At 42.3% G+C, this 26,105-nt stretch overlaps 2 protein-coding genes across 4 annotated transcripts in view; both read right to left on the bottom strand.

Annotated features, from left to right (window-relative positions):
• Nucleotides 1-3,575, bottom strand: part of LOC139398831 (zonadhesin-like) — a gene marked incomplete at its 3' end in the record, with an annotated part of 15,306 nt that extends 11,731 nt beyond the window's left edge. Inside the window, exons 1-2 of the mRNA XM_071144609.1 lie at nt 3,472-3,575; nt 2,562-2,587 (exon numbers count right to left, since the gene is read on the bottom strand). Coding sequence (XP_071000710.1) covers nt 2,562-2,587; nt 3,472-3,575 — 130 coding nt within the window. The remainder of the gene's footprint in view (nt 1-2,561; nt 2,588-3,471) is intronic.
• A 4,738-nt stretch (nt 3,576-8,313) lies between these two features.
• LOC139398832 (metallo-beta-lactamase domain containing 1) lies at nt 8,314-25,089 on the bottom strand. 3 transcript variants are annotated; one of them, XR_011631659.1, is made up of 3 exons: nt 24,534-25,089; nt 20,623-24,297; nt 8,314-8,725 (listed from the first exon to the last, which is right to left on the bottom strand). XR_011631659.1 is itself a non-coding variant. In XM_071144610.1 (2 exons), exons 1-2 carry the CDS (start codon nt 24,963-24,965, stop codon nt 24,037-24,039), a joined length of 693 nt encoding a protein of 230 aa, XP_071000711.1. In that variant the 5' UTR covers nt 24,966-25,089; the 3' UTR covers nt 20,109-24,036. The 3 variants fall into 3 exon arrangements, 1 of the variants encoding a protein (XP_071000711.1); XR_011631660.1 differs by having other exon boundaries at nt 20,986-24,297; XM_071144610.1 differs by lacking the exon at nt 8,314-8,725 and having other exon boundaries at nt 20,109-24,297.
• Between the last annotated feature and the right edge of the window lie 1,016 nt (nt 25,090-26,105).

Here is a 26,105-nt window from a genome sequence, read left to right as displayed (position 1 = left end):
ACAGCCCCGTCGATGTTAATGGGAGCCTGTTCGGCCCGCCTTTTACTGTAGTCCACGATCAGGTCCTTAGTCTTGCTCACATTGAGGGAGAGGTTGTTGTCCTGGCACCACACTGCCAGTACTCTGACCTCCTCCCTATAGGCCGTCTCATCGTTGTTGGTGATCAGGCCTAACACTGTTGTTTCGTCAGCAAACTTAATGATGGTGTTGGAGTCGTGCTTGGTCACGCAGTCGTGGGTGAACAGGGAATACAGGAGGGGCCTAAGCACAAACCCGAGGGGCCCCAGTGTTAAGAATCAGCGTGGCAGACGTGTTGTTGCCTACTCTCACCACCTGGGGGCGGTCCGTCAGGAAGTCCAGGATCCAGTTGCAGAGGGAGGAGTTTAGTCCCAGTGTCCTTAGCTTAGGGATGAGCTTCGGGATGAGCTTCGTGGGCATTATGGTATTGAACGATGAGCTGTAGTCAATGAACAGCATTCTCACATAGGTGTTACTTTTGTCCAGGTGGGAAAGGGCAGTGAGGATGCTGTTGATGTGGGCCATGACCAGCCTTTCAAAGCACTACATGGCTACCGACGTGAGTGCAACAGGGCTGTAATAATTTAGGCAGGTTACATTCGCTTCCTTGGGCACAGGGACTATGGTGGTCTGCTTGAAGCAGGTAGGTATTACAGACTCGGCCAGGGAGAGTTTGAAAATGTCAGTGAAGACACTTGACAGTTGGTCCGCACATGCTTTGAGTACATGTCCTGGTAATCTGTCTGGCCCAGCGCCTTTGTGAATGTTGACCTGTTTAAAGGTTTTATTCACATCAGCTACCGAGAGCGTTATCACACAGTCATCCAGAACAGCTGGTGCTCTCGTGCATGCTTCAGTGTTACTTGCCTCGAAGTGAGCATTAAAGGCATTTAGCCTGGTAGGCTCGCGTCACTGGGCAGCTCGCGTCTGGGTTTCCCTTTGTAGTCCGTAATAGTTTTCAAGCCCTGCCACATCCGACGAGTGTCAGAGCCGGTGTAGTAGGATTCAATCTTAATCCTGTATTGAAGCTTTGCTTGTTTGATGGTTTGTCTGAGCGGGATCATAGCGGGATTTCTTATAAGCCTTGAAAGCGGCAGCTCTAGCCTTTAGCTCGATGCGGATGTTGCCTGTAATCCATGGCTTCTGGTTGGGATATGTACATGCAGTCACTGTGGGCCGACGTCATCGATGCACTTATTGATGAAGCCGATGACTGAGGTGGTGTATTTCTCAATGCCGTTGGAGGAATCCCGGAAACATATTCCAGTCTGTGCTGCAAAACAGTTCTGTAGTGTAGCATCTGCGTCATCTGACCACTTCCGTATTGAGTGAGTCACTGATACTTCCTGCTTTAGTTTTTGCTTGTAAGCAGGAATCAGGAGGATAGAATTATGGTCATATTTGCCAAATGGAGGGAGGGGGAGAGCTTTGTGTGCATCTCTGTGTGTGGAGTAAAGGTGGTCTAGGATTTTTTCCCCCCTGGTTGCACGTGACATGCTGTTGATATAATAAGGCAAATATCACGGAGCAATTGGCTGCTCAAATCATCATAGGTAAATGGCATTATATCAAATGTGTTGTCATGTGTTGTCCTTCTCAAGGCTACTATACAGCCAAGGTGACATTGCGTAAACACGTTGGCAAAAGACAGCTGACTACCATATCAACAGTAATGCATTTAGAATCTGTTGATTACCTCTTGCCATATCAACAGTAATTCATTTGGAATCTGTTGATTACCTCTTGCCATATCAACAGTAATTCATTTGGAATCTGTTGATTACCTCTTGCCATATCAACAGTAATTCATTTGGAATCTGTTGATTATGGAACACCCAGACCCTAAACCAATTACTTAATTTTTTTATTTAACCTTTATTTAACTAGGCAAGTCAGTTTACGAACAAATTCCTACTTACAATGATGGCCTACCCCGGCCAAACCCAGACGACACTGGGCCAATTGTGCGCCGCCCTATGGGACTCCGAATCGTGGCCAGGATGTGATTGAGCCTGGATTTGAACCAGGGACTGTACTGTCGCCTCTTGCACTGAGATGCAGTGCCTTAGACCGCTGCCCTAGACCGCTGCCCCACTTTATGGCCCCCTCTTGCATTGTTTTGTACCATAACTGCGAGAAAGTGTCTGTGTGTTTTTGTGTGTCTGTGTGCGCGCGGGCACGTCTGACAGTGTGTAAGCAGGTTGTGTAGCGATAAGCGTCTTTGTGTTGTACAGTATAGGGTAGGATATGGAGAAAGACCATCATGTTCCCAAGGACATTGTGATGACTGGATCATGTGACTGAACTCACCTGCCGGTTGTATCTATCAGACGCTGTACAGTAGACCCACAGAGTGGGGTTACATGATTTGTATCCAATTAGCCTAACACTAAAACATCTGATTCAACTAATCAGCTAATCATCAGTTGAATCACTTGTGGTAGAGCTGGGCTGCCCATCATATTTTAATCAAGTGTTCTGCTAATATTAACAACAAGGCAAAAGATGAAAAACCAAATTGTGTTTTGATATGGCAAACTTACCAGCATCTCTCACTGATCTTGCATAGCTGTGTAAAAGAAAAAAGAGAGGTAGATTAAATGTGGTTTCCTGTTTGTATAAAATATACTGTCTGGGATCTATCCATATGCAATGTGAAGAATATGAATTCCTATAGAATCCAAAATATCAGCAGAGATTTAAGAAGTCAATTAAATTAATTATAGACCGTTTAGCTGACAACATCACAAAAATGCCGCAAAAAAATAGCAGCAGGGATTTTTGTCTATACCGTACGAGTGGATGGCGTATCATTTAATTTAATTAATTAATTATAACTGACAACGTCACAAAAAACGCTGCACACGATCCAATGGGGAAGAAGTCCATGTGTTGCTATGATTCTGGATGGTCAGATAGCTAGCAACAATGAGACGATGCTGCCATGGGGGGAATCGTATGTGGGTCGTTTCTGCTAGTTTTATTTTGGTCTTGATACCATATGTCTTGTTTTGAGTTACTTTGACTGATGTCATGTCTCTGCTAATATGGATTAAAAAAAAGATTTGACTAGCTAGCTAGCTAAACAACAATTGTTCATGAAGTTGCTTTACAATCGTTCAGAACAATTACTTGAAAGGATACCATTTCAGAGCCACATCTGTTTCACCCAGCTCCATCAGAAGAAGATTACAAATACACACATCGTCCCTGATAGCGACAAATGTGAGTTCATTAACACTGTCTTTACAATAGCGTGTGTCAAGTACGGCAAATGCAACAAAACCAATTATTCTGTAAAACTTGATTGGTAAAATACTCGAAACACCTTACAATATCTGATACCTGTAATTCATACTTTACAGTAGAATATGATTATACAATTATAATCAAACATTTCAAATTGACCAAACTTTGCAGCTCAATATTAATATCTCAGTCTCTGTAACTCACCCTTCTTCTGTGGTAGCCAGGGCACTGTACCCACATATCCACAGCAGGACACAAATGCTTTTTAATTTGCCCATGGCTAACTTAAGAGTTAGCGGGCTAGCCATTCAGTTAGCAGGGAATGAGGACAATGAGAGGGATCAGGGCAATGAGAGGGACCCGTACTTTTATAGGTGGGATGAAAGTGTAGAACAAGATAGGAGGAGGGAGGGAAAGAAGGGTGTAGGGAGTGGAGTGTATTATAAATGCTATTACCCTATTATCACTAGCCTACGTCTCAAGATGTGTATGATCTTGCGTTGCACATTGCAAAACCACCAATTCATTGAGTGAATAAGTAACAGTGAGTGATATGGCGTGGGTGTGTTCAGTTTGTGAGTTTTTGTCTGACGCCAGTGTACAGTTAGAATGGGTGGAGATGCTTCGTAAAGTTCTGCATCTGTCTTAAAATGTGTTGCATAACAGTTTTAAGGCCTAAGTTTAATTAGGACAAAACCACACCAGTATTAGTAGTGGTGGAAAAAATACTCTAGTCATACTTGAGTAAAAGTAAAGATACCTTAATAGAAAATGACTGCATGACTGAGTAAAAGGGAAAATCACCCAGTAAAATACTACTTGAGGAAAAGTCTAAAAGTATCTGATTTTAAATATACTTAAGTACAGTCTTGGAAAAAGTACTCAATGTCATACTTGAGTAAAAGTAAAAGCTATACATTAAATTCCTTCTATTAAACAAACCAGACGGCACAATTCTTTCTTGTTTTTTTAATTTACAGACAGACAGGGCAACACTCTCACACTCAGACATAATTTACAAATGCAGTATTTGTGTTTAGCGAGTCCACCAGATCAGAAGCGGTAGGGATGACAATGCGTTATATTGATAGGTGTGTGAATTGGACCATATTCATGTCCTGCCTGAGCATTCGAAATGTAACAAGTACTTTTAGGTGTCAGGGAGTAAAAAGTCCATATCTTCTTTAGGAATGTACCACAAAAAAACAACTTAAATAGTACTTCAAAAGTATTTTTACTTAAGTACTTTACACCACTGAGTATTGGACACAATGATTATTAGCTGGTCTAGACCCAGATTTGATCTCTCTGTGCTTTATAATTAGGCTGGGATTGACAGTCACACTCTGCTTTAACTTTCTCTACAGGTCATTATGGTCTCGACCTCTTATCAAATGCGTTTCAAACCAGATAGACAATCTCAATGACAGCCACCCTAAGAACCCACATCGGATTTTGTTTCTATATATCTGATATTTCTTTCTGACTGTCCACCCTCAGTTTGACAGATTTGTGATTGTTATTATTCGTGAATAACATAGCCTTAACAGCACAAATCTGTTGTCAAGTCAACAACATCCTGCCAGTCAGTCAGATGTCAGCTGCCAGCTGCTGTGCTTTCTTTCAGACATGTGATTGGAACATTCATATTGCCTATTGGGTGGTTTCCAAATCAAATAAACAAAACAAACAAACAAACAAACATCTAATCAATGTAACAAGATTCCAGGAGTACTGCCAGAGAGGTTCAGCCCTGTTCCCACTCTCTGACAAGTTCCCGACCGCTAGTTTGGTAAATGAAGCACCAATGATAAGGGTTTTTATAGGAGGTTGTAAAGAGGTGCTGTCCATGCTGCTATCAATCTCACGCTCTCTCTCTCTCTCTCTCTCTCTCTCTCTCTCTCTCTCTCTCTCTCTCTCTCTCTCTCTTTCTCTCTCTCTCTCTCTCTCTCTCTCTCTCTCTGGAACCCCATCATGCGATCAGTCATCTATCAGTCTCTCTCTCTCCCTCTCAATTCAATTCAATTCAATTCAATTCAAAGCCTTTATTGGCATGGGAAACGTTAACATTGCCAAAGCAAAATATATAAAGTGAAATAAACAATACAAATTAACAGTAAACATTACACATACAGAAGTTCCAAAACAATAAAGACATTACAGATGTCATATTATATATATATACAGTGTTTTAACAATGTACAAATGGTTAAAGGACACAAGATAAAATAAATAAGCATAAATATGGGTTGTATTTACAATGGTGTGTGTTCTTCACTGGTTGCCCTTTTCTCGTGGCAACAGGTCACAAATCTTGCTGCTGTGATGGCACACTGTGGAATTTCACCCAGTAGATATGGGAGTTTATCAAAATTAGATTTGTTTTGGAACCATTCACTCAGACCTAGACCTCAACTGGCGTTGTGTATAAAGGGTGTGACTATTGAACATGTTAAAGAAGCTGAACTAATAGGAGTTACATTGGATGGTCAGTAATCATGTTCAAGTCGTATGGACAAAATAGTTGTGAAGATGGGGAGAGGTATGTCTGTTATAAAAACATGCTGTGACACAAAAAATCAACTGTACTAGTTACATGTACATGTTCGTCATTTAGCGGACGCTCTTATCCAGAACCATTAGGGTTGCACCTAGTCGGCTCGGGATGTTGTTCAGGCTATTTTCTTGTCCTATCTTGATTACAGTAATATGGTCAGGTGCAGCCAAGAAAGACCTAGAAAAGCTGCAGCTGACTCATAACAAAGCAGAACGCCTTGCCCTGAACTACAAACACAGAACTAACATCAACAACATGATGGTCTTTCATGGTTGACGGTTGAGGAGAAATTGACTACTTCTCTTCTCGTCTTCTTAAGAAACATTTCTGTGTTGAAAATGACTAACCACGTGTATAATCTATTTGCATACACTTCAAACAGACATACATACCTCACCAGACACGCCACTATACCTCACGGATACCCAAACCAAAAACAGATTTAATGTGTCGCTCAGTTATGTATAGAGCCATGTCATGGTGGAATGTTCTGTCACTAGAGGTTACTCAGTTATGTATAGAGCCATATCATGGTGGAATGTTCTGTCACTAGAGGTTACTCAGTTATGTATAGAGCCATGTCATCGTGGAATGCTCTGCCACTAGAGGTTACTCAGTTATGTATAGAGCCATGTCATGGTGGAATGCTCTGTCACTAGAGGTTACTCAGTTATGTATAGAGCCATGTCATGGTGGAATGCTCTGCCACCAGAGGTTACTCAGTTACGTATAGAGCCATGCCATTGTGGAATGCTCTGCCACCAGAGGTTACTCAGTTATGTATAGAGCCATGTCATGGTGGAATGCTCTGCCACTAGAGGTTACTCAGTTATGTATAGAGTCATGTCATGGTGGAATGCTCTGTCACTAGAGGTTACTCAGTTATGTATAGAGCCATGTCATGGTGGAATGCTCTGTCACTAGAGGTTACTCAGGTTTAGCTTGAAAAAACAGATAAAAAAACATATTGCATCACAGTGCCTCTCCTCTTTCTAAAGCTCTTATTTAACTGTACTCTATATAACAATATGAAAACAGTATATGAATAGTGTGTAAATAGTATTGTTGTTGTCTCTTTATGTCTTTCCTAAATATAACTCCTATTTAATTGTAATGTAATATCTTATGTTGTCTATTACTGTTCTGTACTTTGTCATGTATTTGTACGTTTTATGTGGACCCCAGGAAGAGTAGCTGCTGCATGTGCAGTAGATAATGGAGAACCTAATAAACTAAACAACTCTGTCTCTCTGTAAACTGTTCTGTATCGGTCTTTCTTACCCTCTCTTTTCATCTGTCTGACCACTACTATTCCCCTCTACTGATTTCCTTCTCCCCTCTGATCCTCTTTCGAGAATGGGGAGTAAGATTGTCTGGAGTGTGTAACATTTGAGAAATGATTCAACAGTTACGGCCATATTAAGGTGTAAAAAAAGGAACTGAAAATACTTTGATTAACGACTTTGGTCCCCCCAGCAGGTTTTCCTGTTCTATTCAGTTCTCTCTTCTTATGTTTGACTTTCGTTGGATACGGTAACTTAGGTTCATGTTGGGAGATAGACAAACAGAATATCCAAGTTACACTTCCACACTACTCACCTTGTCCAGCTGCTGAACCTGGTTGATCAACCCATCAGGTTCTGCCAGTTAAGGTGATTGTCAGTCAGTGTGCCAGCTTGGAGAGGCTGCTGGTTGGTTTTTTACTGTTTAGTTTGGGCATGCCTTTGGTATCTTGCCTTTTTGTACATATTTATGTTTCGTCACCATCTGAACACATAATAGACCGCTTGGATTGGCCAACCAAGAGGTCAAGAGAGATCAAGGTAAGGTTGCTGTCTCCATGGGAACATGTACATTCAACACCTAGGCGTATACGCTGATTTCTCACATAAATGCACATCAGACATTCAGGTTACAGACCACGTAGCTAGGCCTGGAACGATCAAAATGTCCCTTTTGTATTTGAACAGCTATTTGAATAAATACTGTACAAACATCTTTAACACTACATTTTACAAAGCAAACAAATTCATCTTATAATTATTTAACAACATTGTTATAGCTGTCATCCTAACTGAAATTCTGACATAGAGCTCATAGTTGGTCTTTGGTAACTTTTTTGTGACTGAAATCAAAACCTTGAAATAACCTTTGACCTTCACTCTCCTGTCAGTACAGTGATTGGACTCACACACACACACAGTGAGTCATACAGTATAGAGCTATCCTGTTAATCTATAATCCAATTAGCATCCACACCCATTCCATCAGTTAGAGTATACACACACACACACGCACATACGTATAGAGAACTCTGTAAAGCTAGCATGTGTTTTAACACAAACCCACACTAAAGGGAATGATGTCATCAAAACAAATTTGCAATTTAAAAAAAAGTTTTTACATTTTTATTTTCTGAATTATTGGTGTAATTTACAATAATTAAGTACAGTGATCCTATATAGATAAATACATATTTCAGAAATGAAACAGTAATTGTGGGATTGAAATCAGGTGTGTAAAACAAAGACAAAACAAATGGAACATTAAAAGTGGATCGGCGGTGGCTAGAAGGCCGGTGACGTCGACCGCCGAACGCCACCAGAACAAGGAGAGGGACCGACTTCGTCGGAAGTCATGACAGTACCCTCAGCTTGACGCGCGGCTCCATCAGTGCGCCGACACCGACCTCTGGGATGACCCGGAGGACGAGGCGCAGCAACGAAGGGTCCAGGACGTCCTCCACCGGCACCCAGCATCTCTCCTACGGACCGTACCCCTCCCACTCCACGAGGTACTGAGGGCCCCTTGCCCGACGCCTCGAGTCCAGGATAGCTCGAACAGCATACGCCGGGGCCCTCTCGATGTCCAGATTCCTGGAGTGGACCAGCCACCACCAGCCTGAGGAGAGACACATGGAACGAGGGATTAATATGATAATCTGGGGGAAGCTGTAACCTGTAGCATACCTCGTTCAGTCGCCTCAGGACTTTAAATGGCCCCACAAACCGCGGACCCAGCTTCCGGCAGGGCAGGCGGAGGGGCAGGTTTCGGGTTGAGAGCCAGACCCGGTCCCCCGGTGCGAACACCGGGGCCTCGCTGTGGTGGCAGTCAGTGCCCTCTCTTTGCCGCCTCAAAGCCCATTGTAGGTACACATGGGCGGCGTCCCAGGTCTCCTCCGAGCGATTGAACCATTCGTCCACCGCAGGAGCATCGATCTGGCTCTGATGCCACGATGCCAGAACCAGCTGATACCCCAGTATGCACTGGAAAGGAGAGAGGTTAGTGGAGGAGTGGCGGAGTGAGTTTTGGGCCATCTCTGCCCAGGGGATGAACGCCGCCCACTCCCCCGGCCGGTCCTGGAAATATGACCGCAGAAACCTACCCACATCCTGGTTTAATCTCTCCACCTGCCCGTTACTCTCGGGGTGAAAACCTGAAGTTAGGCTGACCGAGACCCCCAGATGTTCCATGAACACTCTCTAGACCCTGGACGTGAACTGGGGACCTCGATCAGAGACTATGTCCTCAGCCACCCGTAGTGCCGGAAGACATGAGTGAACAGGGCCTCCGCAGTCTGTAGGGCCGTAGGGAGACCGGGCAAAGGGAGGAGACGGCAGGACTTAGAAAACCGTGCCACAACGACCAGTATTGTGGTGTTGCCCTGTGAGGGAGGAAGATCCGTCAGGAAGTCCACCGACAGGTGCAACCATGGCCATTGTGGAACGGGAAGGGGTTGTAATTTCCCTCTGGGCAGGTGCCTGTGAGCCTTGCACTGGGCGCACACCAAGCAGGAGGAAACATAATCCCTCACGTCCTTGGCCAAGGTGGGCCACCAGCACTTTCCACTAAGGCAACGCACCGTCAGACCGATGCCAGGGTGACCAGAGGAGGGTGACGTGTGGGCCCAATAGATCAAACGGTCGCGGACAGCAGACAGAACATACAGGCGCCCAGCTGGACACTGGGGAGGAGTGGGCTCTGCACGTGACGCCCGCTCAATGTCCGCGTCCAGCTCCCACACCACCGGTGCCACCAGGCAAGAGGCCGGAAGTAGGGGAGTGTGATCCATGGACCGCTCCTCTGTGTCATACATCCGGGATAGTGCGTCTGGCTTAGCGTTCTGGGAACCTGGTCTGTAGGATAGGGTGAAAACAAAACGGGTAAAGAACGTAGCCCACCTTGCCTGGTGAGGGTTCAGTCTCCTCGCCGCCAGAGATTGTGAAACATGGAAACCATGTGTTTGATGCATTTGATACGTTCCACTTTTCCGCTTCAGCCATTACCACAAGCCCGTCCTCCCCAATTAAGGTGCCACCAACCTCCTGTGGACCACATCGGGCTCCACTCCTATCAGCTAAAAACAAGAAAAAGCGTCTCCAGATCACCAACACTGGACCATTGAGGAGTGGAAAAACATTGCTGGTCTGGCAAATCCTGGTTCCTGTTGCGTCATACTGAGTCAGGATTTGGCGTAAGCAGCATTAGTCCATGGACTCATCCTATCCTGCCTTCCACGCCCCAAATAATTCAGGCTGTTCTGGTGGCAAACAGGGGTCCCAGTGCTAGATGGGTGTACCTAATAAAATGGCCACTGAATGTATATTTCTACACTATGAAGTTGGAATAATACTGTGAAGATGTGAAAGTGATGGTAATGCCCTTTTAGTGTAAGAGCTATTTTTAAAGGCTGTCTGAAATGTTTGCCTGTTTTGGCCTGCCTGGTGACATCAATTAGTTAAGGTCACTACAATATGCAATAACATTGTACCATGGTAACAGACAGAAACTGTCAAATGTCACTCTTTATGGCCACTTTTAAACACCTGACATATCTGCACATTTACGTTAGTCACCAGAAGCTGAAGAACAAATGCACATCCAGGTACTTTTTTTTTGCAGGTGCTGTAGTTCTCGGTGAACTCTTGAAAAATAAAAAGGAAAATGCTGCACGCTCCCAGGTGATCTTATCGACACAACGTTTCCACCCTTAGGTCTTCATCAGGCATCCAGATATCACCTGGGAGCGTGAACAGCAGTGTTTTTAACCACCCTCTCGTCTTCGCAACACAGGAAAACACTGTTTATGGATGTAAAGCCAAATAGCACCCTATTCGCTTTATGGTGCACTACTTTTGACCAGTACTGCTACCCAAATAGCACCCTATTATCTTTGTTGAAGGTCGTTGTTGATGTGGTGCAGTGATCTTTGTACAGGTAGATACTCCAGCTCTATGAAATTGGAACTAGAGACTGGGTGTGGTTTGGTTAGGTAATGCATGTGGGACAGTAAAGGTGATGGCAGATCAGGACACAAGGTATATTTATTAATAACTTGATGACCTAACTTGAATTAACCAAAAGTACATGAGGCCAGGTATTGTGACATTTGTATCATGGCTGTGTGTGTTTATAGCCACGAGACGAAGCGAAACCAGTCTGTCAAAGTTTCTAGCTCATGTCTAAATTCTCAAACTAAATACATACTGCAATTCCAACCAAAAAACATCTTAGCTTTGATTTTAAGACTTAAAATACAACGACTTGCCTAGCTAGTAGTAATAGCAGTAAACGTAGTAATAGTAGTAATAGTAATAGTAGTAAAAGTAGTAGTAATAGTAGTAAAAGTAGTAGTAATAGTAGTAATAGTAAAAGTAGTAGTAATAGTAGTAAAAGTAGTAGTAGTAATAGTAGTAATAGTAATAGTAGTAATAGTAATAGTAGTAAAAGTAGTAGTAATAGTAGTAAAAGTAGTAGTAGTAAAAGTAGTAATAGTAGTAATAGCAGTAGTAATCGTAGCAATAGTAAAAGTAGTAATAGTAAAAGTAGTAATAGTAAAAGTAGTAATAGTAGTAGTAGTAGTAATAGTAGTAATACCAGTTGTAAAAGTAGTAATAATAGTAATAATAACAGTAGTAATAGTAAAAGTAGTAATAGTAGTGTCGTGTCTTTACTATCATTAACTGAAGACTTTTAGTTTTTATCAAAGATTCTCTGTAGTTAACTAATCAGGTAAATGTAATTTACTAGGAAGTCGGGGCACCAAGGAAAATTTTCAGATTACAAAGTTATAATTTTCATAATATAACTCTTCAGATATTTTTGTATCTTATCAATTAGTCTTCGAATTAATGAATGATTATTTACCTCAAGTTAGTCTCATACCACACGTTGTAAATTCTTGGTTATCTGAACGAACCCAGTTTTCACTATGAGTCATCCATACATCAATTGTCTTAAATAATTTAATTACTAACTAAGTAATTCACAGAAATGCATAAACAAACAGTAGATAGTTACAAGGAAATGATAACGGAGTTTCCCTAGTGGGATAAACCGGCATCGTGGGTTGGTGTACAAAAGGGAAGTGGGGGTCGAATGAGATAAGACACAGTTGATAATTATAACAATTGAAATACTAATCCTTTGCACATGACCGCTCACATGAACAATTGCAATCATTGCAATAGTTCAGAGTGACATTCATTCATGTTGTTATGGATAGATGTTTCAGCGGTTGTCGGTCTTCGCGTTCAATGATACCGAATTCCTAGCTGCAGACTAGTAATTAATATCAAAAGACTTGTTCTTATTCTGTCGGTATCGATAGTCTAAGAGTTTAACCACGTGGTATGGTTAAAAGATTCAGCCATCTACTCAAACCTTGGCCCTCTCGTTATCAAGGTAAGCTGGTCTGCAACCTTTGTCCTCTCGTAATTGAGGGAAACATGGTCTGTTGAGAAATTCTCAAAGTGGGGGTTTTATTCGGGAGAGCAGAAAAAGGCTGTCTCATGACTCAGGTCCGAACTGGGCTCATGGGCGGTCCTCAGATTTAGTTAAACTCAAAAGGGAATTGGAGTTTCCTTCATTAACCTGTTGAGTGTAGGGGGCAGTATTTTGATGTTTGGATGAAAAACGTACCCAAATTAAACTGCCTATTTCTCAGGCCCAGAAGCTATATATATATATAAGCATATAACTGTCAGATTAAGATAGAAAATAGTCTAAAGTTTCCAAAACTGTCAAAATATTGTCTGTGAGTATAACAGAACTGATATTGTAGGCGAAAACCTGAGGAAAATCCAACTAGGAAGTGCCTCTTATTTTGAAAGCTCCCTATTCCATTGCATGCCTTCCCTCCATTTCAAAGGATATCAACCAGATTCATTTCTCTATGGCTTCCACATGGTGTGAACAGTCTTCAGACATAGTTTCAGCCTTTTATTCTGAAAAATGAGCGAGAACGATCACATCGTGTCATTGTATGGCTGGGTGCCAGCAGAGTTTTGCATGCGCAACAGCTTGGAGCAGACATTTTCTCTCTCTCTCCTATTGAAAAAGATATGGTCCGGTTGAAATATTATTGATTATTTATTGTAAAAACAACCTGAGGATTGATTATAAAAAACGTTTGACATGTTTCTACGAACTTTATGGATACTATTTGGAATTTTCGTCTGCCCCGTCGTGACCGCTCGAGCCTGTGGATTTCTGAACAAAATGCGCCAACCAAATGGAGGTATTTTGGATATAAAAAAAATCTTTATGGAACATTTATTGCGTAACTGGGAGTCTCGTGAGTGCAAACATCCGATGATCATCAAAGGTAAGCGATTCATTTTATTGCTTTTCTGACTTTCGTGACCAATCTACTTTGCTGCTAGCTGTTTGTAATGTTTTGTCTGCTGAGAGAGATGTCCTTACATAAACGCTTGGTTTGCTTTAGCTGTAAAACTTTTTTGATATCTGACACACCAAGTGGATTAACAATAAACTAAGCTGTGTTTTGAAAAATTGCACTTGTGATTTCATGAATATAAAATATTTTTAGTAATTTAATTTGGTAATGCAATTCAGAGGATGTTGACGAAAATGATCCCGCTAAATCACATTACACAATTTTACAAACAGTATCATCTTCACTCATTCATCTTATACAACAATTAGATGTAAACCTCATATCTGAGGCTATTATATAAACAGCGTTATGGTAATGTGACCGTATTGTCTCTCATGAGTGTCACAAAATTGTACCAAACAGACCAGTTCGTAGCTGGATTCTACACCGAACTTTTATACCTTCTCCAGAACATAAATGTTGTTCGGACCTCAAGTTCTGTAAGGTGGAAGAAATTCCTTTGTTCTCTATGAAAATTCACTCTCTCTCTATACTGTGGCCATGAGGAGATAATCTCCTCCAGGAATTTACGACCTCTCTCTGACCACAGTAGCCTGTGTGTAGGAGACAGGGAGAGGGGGATGGGGCTTGCTGTACCCAAAGAGGGCAACGTCATGACAGTAGTAAAAGTAGCAATAGTAGTGAAAGTAGTAATAGTAGTAAAGGGAGGAGACGGTTTAACGTAATGACTAAAGAATTCTACCCTGAAACATATAATACTATAATTCTAATAATGTATGTGTGTGTGTGTAAGAGGGAGAAAACAGAGGCTGGTAGACTACACATGATAACTCTGAAAAAGCTGACAACAAGAGGGCCTGTTGTTTATCACTTCCAAGGCCTCTCTAATCTAGGGAGGAGAGGAGAGAACAGCGAGAAACTTCCAAGGCTGGTAGAAAAGTGATAAACCTGTGTGTGTGTGTGCGTAGAGGGGGTTATAAAGACTGTTCAAATTTTGGTTGACTTTGGAGAGCTCTCATGAATAAACTACAACAAACCTTTTGCAGAATCTGAGTCTTTGCCTAATTCTTATTAACCCTAGCTTTACAACCTAGGGGGAATTGGTCAAAGCTATAGTATTGAAAAATCTTGTGACAGTAGTAAAAGTAGTAATATTAGTAATAGTAGCAGTAGTAGAGATAGTAGTAATAGTACTAACAGTAATAGTAGTAATAGCAGTAATAGTGGTAGTAATAGTAGTAACAGTAATAATAGTAGTAGTAATAATAGTAGTAGTAATAGTAGTAATAGCAGTAATAATGGTAAAAGTAGTTGTTTAGAAACTGCTAGTAGTCGTAGTTGTGCGTTGCTAGGTAACGATGTAAACAATGGCAAATGTTATGAATACTGGCCATGTGTATGTTATCTATTATATCAAGGGGCAGGATAGACTCTAATAATGGGAATTCCAAACCACCCATTGTATAACATTAATTAAAGCACACGCCTGTAAAGTACGCACACATCCTGTGACGAATATTAATTTGATCATTAACGGTTATCTAACTTTCAGGATGTATTGATAATTTGGATCTGGGCAGTCCAACGCTGTTCCTGGAGAGCTACCATCCTGTAGGTTTTCACCCCAACCCTAATCTAGCACACCTGACTTAATAATTAGCTAATTGATAAAATCAATCAGGTTAGTTACAACTGGAGTTGGAGCGAAAACCTACAGGAGGGTAGCTCTCCTAGAACAGGGTTGGAGTTAAAACCTACAGGAGGGTAGCTCTCCAGGAATAGGGTTGGAGTTAAAACCTACAGGAGGGTAGCTCTCCAGGAATAGGGTTGGAGTTAAAACCGACAGGAGGGTAGCTCTCTGGGAACAGGGTTGGTGTTGAAACCTACAGGAGGGAAGCTCTCCAGGAATAGGGTTGGAGTTAAAACCTACAGGAGGGTAGCTCTCCAGGAATAGGGTTGGAGTTAAAACCTACAGGAGGGTAGCTCTCCGGGAACAGGGTTGGAGTTGAAACCTACAGGAGGGTAGCTCTCCAAGAACAGGGTTGGAGTTAAAACCTACTGGAGGGTAGCTCTCCAGGTACAGGGTTGGAGAGCCCTGATTTAGATGATGTTGGAAGTTACCTGGATTTCAGACTGTGTGTTTCTGATTTAGCCAACTCATGTGAGGTTATCGTGTTTGGCAGAACAACGACAGAGAAAACTGGCTTCAGCTGGAACAAAATGTTTGAGATTCTTGAGATTCCACTTTGAGATTCTTTATGTAATAAAAAGTGGTCTATAACTTATTATTATCCAGACTACGTTGCTGGTGGGGTTTCAGAAACGTCTGAGGCCTTGCACAGTTAGTTAGTGAGAGTGCTGAACCCATAGAATTCAGATTTGAATTCATTCTATGGTTCTAACCACAGAGTTAAATAGAACACATAGGATCTACGGCTCTTGCATTGGTGTGAGATCACTACGGCAACAAACAGGGCCTTGTGAAGACTACAACAACAATCACAACACCAGTAGTGATATTGCACAAGCAGCAGGACCCCCTGAATGAATAACTAAGTCTAAGATTAAGGCCCCTCCAGTGCCACTCCAGTGCACTGAATGGGTGCTTGAGTGAAAATATGAAGTGGTTTTGAGTAACATAGACAAGATTAAAAAGATTCACAGGACTTACAGTAAATGAGTGACATGTTGCATTGTTAGAGGGGTCAAGGAGCGGCTTGAGTGTCATGTCATTGAACTCTATAAGGCTTTTTGGTTCAGTCATGCACATCTCCTAACTTGAGTGGAGGTGGATGATTTGAAAATCTATAGATGTACTGTCACAGCTGTGAATCTGTAGCCTACATTTACCAATGCAATGAGGAACGCATCTACTAGGCCTAATAAATAGGCTATTGAGGTATATGTCAGAGTAGTTGGTCCATCTACAGTGAGGGAAAAAAGTATTTGATCCCCTGCTGATTTTGTACGTTTGCCCACTGACAAAGAAATGATCAGTGTATCATTTTAATGGTAGGTTTATTTGAACAGTGAGAGACAGAATAACAACAAAAAAATCCAGAAAAACACATGTCAAAAATGTTATAAATTGATTTGCATTTTAATGAGGGAAATAAGTATTTGACCCCTCTGCAAAACATGACTTAGTACTTGGTGGCAAAACCCTTGTTGGCAATCACAGAGGTCAGACGTTTCTTGTAGTAGGCCACCAGGTTTGCACACATCTCAGGAGGGATTTTGTCCCACTCCTCTTTGCAGATCTTCTCCAAGTCATTAAGGTTTCGAGGCTGACGTTTGGTAACTCGAACCTTCAGCACCCTCCACAGATTTTCTATGGGATTAAGGTCTGGAGACTGGCTAGGCCACTCCAGGAACATAATTTGCTTCTTCTTGAGCCACTCCTTTGTTGCCTTGATCGTGTGTTTTGGGTCATTGTCATGCTGGAATACCTATCCACGACCCATTTTCAATGCCCTGGCTGAGGGAAGGAGGTTCTCACCCAAGATTTGACGGTACATGGCCCCGTCCATTGTCCCTTTGATGCGGTGAAGTTGTCCTGTCCCCTTAGCAGAAAAACACCCCCAAAGCATAATGTTTCCACCTCCATGTTGATGGTGGGGATGGTGTTCTTGGGGTCATAGGCAGCATTCCTCCTCCTCCAAACACGGCGAGTTGAGTTGATGCCAAAGAGCTCCATTTTGGTCTCATCTGACCACAACACTTTCACCCAGTTGTCCTCTGAATCATTCAGATGGTCATTGGCAAACTTCAGACGGGCATGTACAGTGGGGCAAAAAAAGTATTTTGTCAGCCACCAATTGTGCAAGTTCTCTCACTTAAAAAGATGAGAGGCCTGTAATTTTCATCATAGGTACACATCAACTATGACAGACAAAATGAGAAACAAATCCGGAAAATCCCATTGTAGGATTTTTAATGAATTTATTTGCAAATTATGGTGGAAAATAAGTATTTGGTCACCTACAAACAAGCAAGATTTCTGGCTCTCACAGACCTGTAACTTCTTCTTTAAGAGGCACCTCTGTCCTCCACTCGTTACCTGTATTAATGGAACCTGTTTGAACTTATCAGTATAAAAGACACCTGTCCACAACCTCAAACAGTCACACTCCAAACTCCAATATGGCCAAGACCAAAGAGCTGTCAAAGGACACCAGAAACAAAATTGTAGACCTGCACCAGGCTGGGAAGACTGAATCTGCAATATGTAAGCAGCTTTGTTTGAGGACATCAACTGTGGGAGCAATTATTAGAAAATGGTAGACACACAAGACCACTGATAATCTCCCTCGATCTGGGGCTCCACGCAAGATCTCACCCCGTGGGGTCAAAATGATCACAAGAACGGTGAGCAAAAATCCCAGAACCACACCTAGTGAATGACCTGCAGAGAGCTGGAACCAAAGTAACAAAGCCTACCATCAGTAACACACTACGCCGCCAGGGACTCAAATCCTGCAGTGCCAGACGTGTCCCCCTGCTTAAGCCAGTACATGTCCAGGCCCGTCTGAAGTTTGCTAGAGAGCATTTGGATGATCCAGAAGAAGATTAGGAGAATGTCATATGGTGAGATGAAACCAAAATATAACTTTTTGGTAAAAATTCAACTCGTTGTGTTTGGAGGACAAAGAATGCTGAGTTGCATCCAAAGAACACCATACCTACTGTGAAGCATGGGGGTGGAAACATCATGCTTTGGGGCTGTTTTTCTGCAAAGGGACCAGGACGACTGATCCGTGTAAAGGAAAGAATTAATGGGGCCATGTATCATGAGATTTTGAGTGAAAACCTCCTTCCATCAGCAAGGGCATTGAAGATGAAACGTGGCTGGGTCTTTCAGCATGACAATGATCCCAAACACACCGCCCGGGCAACGAAGGAGTGGCTTCGTAAGATGTATTTCAAGGTCCTGGAGTGGCCTAGCCAGTCTCCAGATCTCAACCCCATAGAGAATCTTTGGAGGGAGTTGAAAGTCTGTGTTGCCCAGCAACAGCCCCAAAATATCACTGCTCTAGATGAGATCTGCATGGGGGAATGGGCCAAAATACCAGCAACAGTGTGTGAAAACCTTGTGAAGACTTACAGAAAACGTTTGACCTCTGTCATTGCCAACAAAGGGTATATAACAAAGTATTGAAATAAACTTTTGTTATTTACCAAATACTTATTTTCCACCACAATTTGCAAATAAAATCATTAAAAATCCTACAATGTGATTTTCAAGATTTTTTTTCCTCATTTTGTCTGTCATGGTTGAAGTGTACCTATGATGAAAATTACAGGCCTCTCTCGTATTTTTAAGTGGGAGAACTTGCACAATTGGTGGCTGACTAAATACTTTTTTGCCCCACTGTATAAGTGCTTTCTTGAGCAGGGCGACCTTGCGGGCGCTGCAGGATTTCAGTCCTTCACGGCGTAGTGTGTTACCAATTGTTTTCTTGGTGACTATGGTCCCAGCTGCCTTGAGATCATTGACAAGATCCTCCCGTGTAGTTCTGGGCTGATTCCTCACCGTTCTCATGATCATTGTAACTCCACGGGGTGAGATCTTGCATGGAGCCCCAGGCCGAAGGAGGTTGACAGTTCCTTTGTGTTTCTTCCCTTTGCGAATAATTGCACCAACTGTTGTCACCCTCTCACCAAGCTCCTTGGCGATGGTCTTGTAGCCCATTCCAGCCTTGTGTTGGTCTAGAATCTTGTCCCTGACATCCTTGGAGAGCTCTTTGGTCTTGGCCATGGTGGAGAGTTTGGAATCTGATTGATTGATTGCTTCTGTGGACAGGTGTATTTTATACAGGTAACAAACTGAGATTAGGAGCACTCCCTTTAAGAGTGTGCTCCTAATCTCAGCTCGTTACCTGTATAAGAGACACCTGGGAGCCAGAAATCTTTCTGATTGAGAGGGGGTCAAATACTTATTTCCCTCATTAAAATGCAAATCAATTTACAACATTTTTTACGTGCGTTTTTCTGGATTTTTTGTTGTTATTCTGTCTCTCACTGTTCAAATAAACCTACCATTAAAATTATAGACTGATCATTTCTTTGTCAGTGGGCAAACGTACAAAATTAGTAGGGGATCAAATACTTTTTTCCCTCACTGTATGTAATACAGTAACCTAGTTGATGAAAAGGCATGTGTTTGTTTAGGAAGCAATAGTAATGGCATCTTTTTGTAGGAACTAACAGAGGCTAACTCCGCCATGGCTCGTTGGCCAAAGCCTAAGGGGAAATGAATGAAGGTAAACACAGGCTTAGAAGAACTTACACGTTTTGTTCTATGAGATTAATCTGCATCAGCTAACGTCACTTTTTGTGAATTTTGAAGCATTTATGTAATCAAAATAAGCACATAAATGCTTCATAATTCATAAAGCTCATGTTACTTGAGCGATATTATCTCATCGAACAAAACGCTCCTAAGCCTGTTAACCTTATTTTCAGCATTTATCCCAAAACTCCCTTCTTTCCCCATTCATTTGCCCCATAGGAATGTCTAAACGAAACAGGTTTCATTTTTTTTGGACTACAAAACTGGCGAACTCTATTCTACACCATCATTACAGTGATAATACTGATTCAGAGGGAGGAACAATGCTGAGTTAGTTAATCGGGGAAGCCTAGTGACAAATGAAGAAAAAGTAATTACTTTATTGAGTCCAAGACACTTGATATTAACCATTGACAAATCCCAGTTATGCAACACTGTTCCATTGAATGGCCCCTGGCCCCTGCCTTAGGCCCTCTGACTAACGTTCACAATGGCTTTTTATGATTTCCTCATTATTCAAATCAGTTTTGATTTCATAATGAGTGCTATGAAAGGCGTGTTTGCTTAAGGCTAGCCAACATTATAAAAATCCTATAAACATCCTAGGCAAGACAACTTTACCCCAGACATCATTAGTCAGGGGTGGAATCATTATTTTTATTTTGTTTACATAGATTCCTAGAAATAAAAAAATGGGGGGGGGGGGGGTTCCCAGAGTGACTTTTTCCCATTTCCACACCTGCCCATATATCATAGTGTACTATTGTAGGCTATTGTGTGGGGCTCTGCTGCTGTCTCCGATCTAAGGGGGAACTCCTTCTCTCCAATTTAATCACTCAACATTGACCCCTATTAGAATTCACTTACATTCTACCAAGCCCTTTAGACCCCAGCGGTCACCTGTGGTGATAGAGTATAAAGAGAAAACAACACAAACGTTACAGCATTTAACCCAAGATGGTAAACCTCAGCATCTGAAAGAAAGATACAACTCATTGACAATACCTTGTGTTATGGTGAATTTTCAACCACAGATGAATAAAGGAAACCAGTATCTTTGGTTCAAATATTTCTACCACCACAGAATGATCATTCATAGCCTCTTCGTGCCCCAAGGAGACGTGCACATCCCATGTACACGTTTCATTTCGAGGCACGTTTGCAAAGTAGACAGGTGATCAACACAGACAACTGTCCTTATACCGCAGACTAGTGTGATGCGATTCTTACCACGGCTAGATGTACCACAGTATCTTGTTTGGGTCCGTGGACAGTCACTGTGTCCCGACACACAGTAGCACACCATCTAATTCACATGGCCAATACAGTATGAGTCGAGTGTGAGTCGAGTATGTGTGTGGAAGGTCCCGACATAGATTCAGTCACTGTGAGATGACGATAAGGTTACCGCCCACTGATGTGTAGATGACTGACAGGGGTGTTGTATTGGAGCCACCGCACAGCCATTTTGGTATTCCTCCGCCAATGTAAAAAAAAAGAACGATTTTGGAAGCTATAAAAATGCATTTATTAATGTCTACATCAGTCTACACACAAATACCCGATAAAAAAAACAGGTTTTTAGACATTTTTGCAAATATTTTACACACCTACTCATTCAAGGGATTTTCTTAATTTTTTACTATTTTCTACATTATAGAATAAAAGTGAAGACATCAAAACTATGAAATAAAACATATGGGATCACGTAGTAACCAAAAAAGTGTTAAACAAATCTAAATATATTTTAGATTCTTCAAAGTAGCCACCTTTTGCATTGACGACAGCTTTGCACACTCTTGGCATTCTCTCAACCAGCTTCGTGAGGAATGCTTTTCCAACAGTTTTGAAGGAGTTCCCACATATGCTGAGCCCTTGTTGGCTGCTTTTCCTTCACTCTGCGGTCCAACTCATCCCAAACCATCTCAATTGGGTTGAGGTCGGGTGATTGTAGAGGCCAGGTCATCTGATGCAGCACTCCATCACTTTCCTTGGTCAAATTGCCCTTACACAGCCTGGAGGTGTGTTTTGGGTCATTGTCCTGTTGAAAAACAAGAGATAGTCCCACTAAGCGCAAACAGGATAGGATGGCATATTGCCGCAGAATGCTGTGGTAGCCATGCTGATTAAGTGTGCCTTGAATTCTAAATAAATAACTGACAGTGTCACCAGCAAAGCACCCCCACACCATCACACCTCCTCCCCCAAGCTTCACAGTGGTAACCACACATGCGGTGGTCATCCGTTCCACTACTCTGCATCTCACAAAGACACAGCGGTTGGAACCCAAAATCTCAAACTTGGACTCATCACACCAAAGGACAGATTTCCATTGGTCTAATGTCCATTGCTTGTGTTTCTTGGCCAAAGCAAGTCTCTTCTTCTTCTCGGGCTCTCGAGTGGCACAGCGGTCTAAGGCACTGTATCTCAGTGCTTCAGGTATCATGACAGATCCTGGTTCAATTCCAGGCTGTATCACAACCGGCAGTGATTGGGAGTCCCATAGGGTAGCGCACAATTGGCCCAGCGTCGTCCGGGTTAAGGTTTGGCTGGGGTAGGCCGTCACCGTAAATAAGAATTTGTTCTTAACTTATTTGCCTAGTTAAATACAAATAAAAAAATAGTAGTGGTTTCTTTGCAGCAATTTCACCATGAAGGCATGATTCACGCAGTCTTCCTTTCCTGTGGCGGTCCTCATGAGAGCCAGTTTCATCAGAGCGCTTGAGAGTTTTTGCGACTGCACTTGAAGAAACTTCAAAAGAAATGTTCCGGATTGACTGACCTTCATTTCTTAAAGTAATGGACTTGGTCTTTTACCAAATAGGGCTATCTTCTGTATACCACCTCTACCTTGTCACAACACAATTGATTGGCTCAAACGCATTAAGGAAATAAATTCTACAAATGAACTTTTAACAAGGCACACTTATTAATTGAAATGCCTTCCAGGTGACTACCTCATGAAGCTAGTTGAGAGAATGCCAAGAGTGTGCAAAGCTGTCATCAAGCCAAAGGGTGGCTACTTCGAAGAATCTGAAATATAAAACATATTTGGATTTGTTACTACATGATTCCATGTGTTATTTCATAGTTTTGATGTCTTCACTATTATTCTAAAATGTAAAACATTGTAAAAATAAAAATAAAGAAAAACCCTTGGATGAGTAGGTGTGTCCAAACTTTTGACTGGTACTGTAAGTATTCAGACCCTTTACTCAGGTTCAAGTCCGGGCTCTGGCTCGGCCACTCAAGAACATTCAGAGACATGTCCTGCATTGTCTTGGCTGTGTGCTTAGGGTCGCTGTCCTATTGGAAGGTGAACCTTCGCCCCAGTCTGAGGTCCTGAGCGGTCTGGAGCAGGTTTTCATCAAGGATCTCTATGCACTTCGCTCCGTTCATCTTTCCCTCAATCCTGACTAGTCTCCCAGTGCCTGAAATACATCCCCACAGCATGATGCTGCCTCCACCATGCTTCACCGTAGGAATGGTGCCAGGTTTCCTCCAGACGTGACGCTTGGCATTCAGGGCAAAGAGTAAAATATTGGTTTCATCAGACCAGAGAATCTTGTTTCACATGGTCTGAGAGTCATTTAGGTGCCTTTGGGCAAATTCCAAGCGGGCTGTCATGTGACTTTTACTGAGGAGTGGCTTCTGTCTGGCCACAATACCATAAATGCCTGATTGGTGGAGTGCTGCGGAGATGGTGGTCCTTCTGGAAGGTTCTCTCATCTACACAGAGGAACTGGAGCTCTGTCAGAGTGACAATTGGGTTCTTGGTCACCACCCTGACCAAGGCCCTTCTCTCCAGATTGCTCAGTTTGGCCAGGCGGCCAGCTCTAGGAAGTCTTGGAAGTACCAAACTTCTTCCATTTAAGAATGACGGAGGCCACTGTGCTCTTGGGGACCTTCAATGCAGCAGAAATGTTTTTGTACCCTTCCCCAGATTTGTGCCTCGACACAATCCTGTCACAGAGCTCTACAAACAATTTGCTAAAATGTCTAAAACCTGTTTTTGCTTTGTCATTATGGGGTATCGTGATGTCATTTTGGGGTATTGCGTGTAGATTGATGAGATTTTTTTTAAATACATTTTATAATAAGGCTGTAACGTAACAAAATGTGGAAAAAGGGAAGGGGTCTGAATACTTTCTGAATGCACTGTACACATCAGTGGTTATATCTAACCACTGATCTAAGGTTTTGCACTTCTTCCCCCACATTGCTACGGTTAGAGAGAAAGGCTAAAACTGATCTGTGCCTAAGGGCCTAACAGGGCAGTTTCTACCCGGAGCGTCCATCCACCTCCTCCCTGTGGATCCTGAACGGCAACCCGTGTCCCGGGATGATGACATCAGAGGTGCGTAGCGCCTCCTGTCGGCTGGCCTCTTGAACTGCAGGATTCTCACTCAGTTCTCTCCAACTGTCGTCATCAGTGCAACGCTCAAATAGGTCCCCGGCAACAAGCACCGTGCCCATTGTGGTTCCCTTCACAAGAAGGCTCACATCGCGCCCTGTGTGGCCTGGAGTGGGTACTATTGACACCTGGTGGAGAAATTAAGGTATTGCAATGAGGTTCAGAGTACAGTGGTAGGCAGTACCTATTCTAACATGCAAATGATGCACTGTAAAGTGCTGGTGAATATGCACGGAAAATCATTGAATATGGCTGTTACACACACACACACACACACACACACACACACACACACACACACACACACACTATTGAATATGATTACACTGAGTTAGGTTGAACAAAAGATGAGTTTCAGACTCACATGTTCATCAATAGGATAGGGTTGCCCCTCAGACAGCTGGTTAGGAAGGTACCTATCCCCCTCACTGATGTCACACCCCACAACTATTGTTGCCCCTGGAAACAGCCCCAGATTACCAACATGGTCGGAGTGGCCATGTGTTCCCACCACCAAGCTGATATCACCCGGGTCTAATCGCTTATCCTTCAGCCGTTTCACTAGAAAGTCCCGGTCCCACGGTCCTCCGGTGTCGACTAGAATAGTTCTAGGTCCCGTTAGAAGAGTGATAGTCCCGTCTGCTCGAAAAGAACCGTCCTGTTCGGACAGACAATAGCCTACTTTGAGCACCGAGATGGAGTAGGGTTGTCCCACAATCTCGAGTTCTGTGTCTGATAACTCGCTTCTTCTAAACTCACTACTGTTACATGCATAATTTTTTTCAGTCGCTTCCATCTCTGCTCAATAATAGATGTTTGCTAGCTGCAGAATCCGTTTTTTTATCGATTAACTACAAGTATCAATACATGCATCTAACAACCACACACGTTGTTGACAGCTTGTACCAGTTCTACGGTATGGCAAGAAGAACAAGTGTAATTTTGTCGTTTGGAAAAATGTTTAGCTGTCACAGCAAAGTGCTTTGTCGCCATCTGTTGGACGGCAGCGTCTATTACATTGTGTAAGGCCAGCTGGCGTAACTAGCCTAAATTATGGCAGGTTGTAAACATATTTGGCTTCCAGTAAAATGTTATGATTTCTTTCGGTATAAGTCCACTTTCAAGACTATAGTGCATCTACTGTGTGTATGACCAACAGTAGTACCATGAACACAACAGAGGCGGGTGAGAGATAAACAGGTAAGTCACTTTTTTGTGTTTAGGAGGTAAATTCTGGGTATTTTCAGATATTTCATCATTATAGATGCTGTATATTATGAGATGCTAATATAGATGTCTTTAACAGCAAAACAAGAAAGCTGACAAAAGTGTCAAACCTCAAACCAAAAGTTGTCGCTACTCATTGTTAATAACTAACTGTCTTAAACATAACTGTCACCAACGTATTGTTTAATTACTACTTCATACATCTGAGATATCTGTTTTAAAATAATTTACAAATATGACATTAAAACCCACCTCAATCAAAACAAAGCAAGTCCACCTACAGTTACAGTATTATACCTGAAAAGGTTTTGAATCTAAGAGTTCTGTGAAATTATTGATCACATTGCATGAGGCTGATGTTGGTTCAATAGATTTCTTATGAGTTACAAGGAAACAATTGGAGAATTCCAGTAACGTGTAATCACTGTAAAGCAGTCTGTGGAACTGACCCTTGATCCTATAAACACTGGCAGACAACTTGACTGCATGGCTGAAATTGTTATTGTTCTTGTGAAACAGTACATCTCTCTCTCTCCCCCTCTCTTTGTCTTTATCCCTCTCTCACCCTTACTTCCTCATTTCTCTCTCTCTCTCTCTCTCTCTTTCATCCTTACTACTCTCAATTCAATTTCAATTTAAGGGGCTTTATTGGCATGGGGAAAATATGTTTACATTGCCAAAGCAAGTGAAATAGATAATAAACAAAAGT

Source organism: Oncorhynchus clarkii, unplaced genomic scaffold (assembly GCF_045791955.1).
Source record: "Oncorhynchus clarkii lewisi isolate Uvic-CL-2024 unplaced genomic scaffold, UVic_Ocla_1.0 unplaced_contig_13786_pilon_pilon, whole genome shotgun sequence".
Taxonomy (NCBI): Eukaryota; Metazoa; Chordata; class Actinopteri; order Salmoniformes; family Salmonidae; genus Oncorhynchus; species Oncorhynchus clarkii.
This window is presented reverse-complemented; position numbering and strand designations above follow the sequence as displayed.

Coding starts and splice junctions, on each gene's coding strand:
- LOC139398832 (XM_071144610.1), bottom strand. CDS start 24,965: ATGGAAGCGACTGAAAAAAATTATGCATGTAACAGTAGTGAGTTTAGA. Junction 24,298..24,533: donor CCTATCCTATTGATGAACAT/GTGAGTCTGAAA, acceptor TTTCTCCACCAG/GTGTCAATAGTACCCACTCC.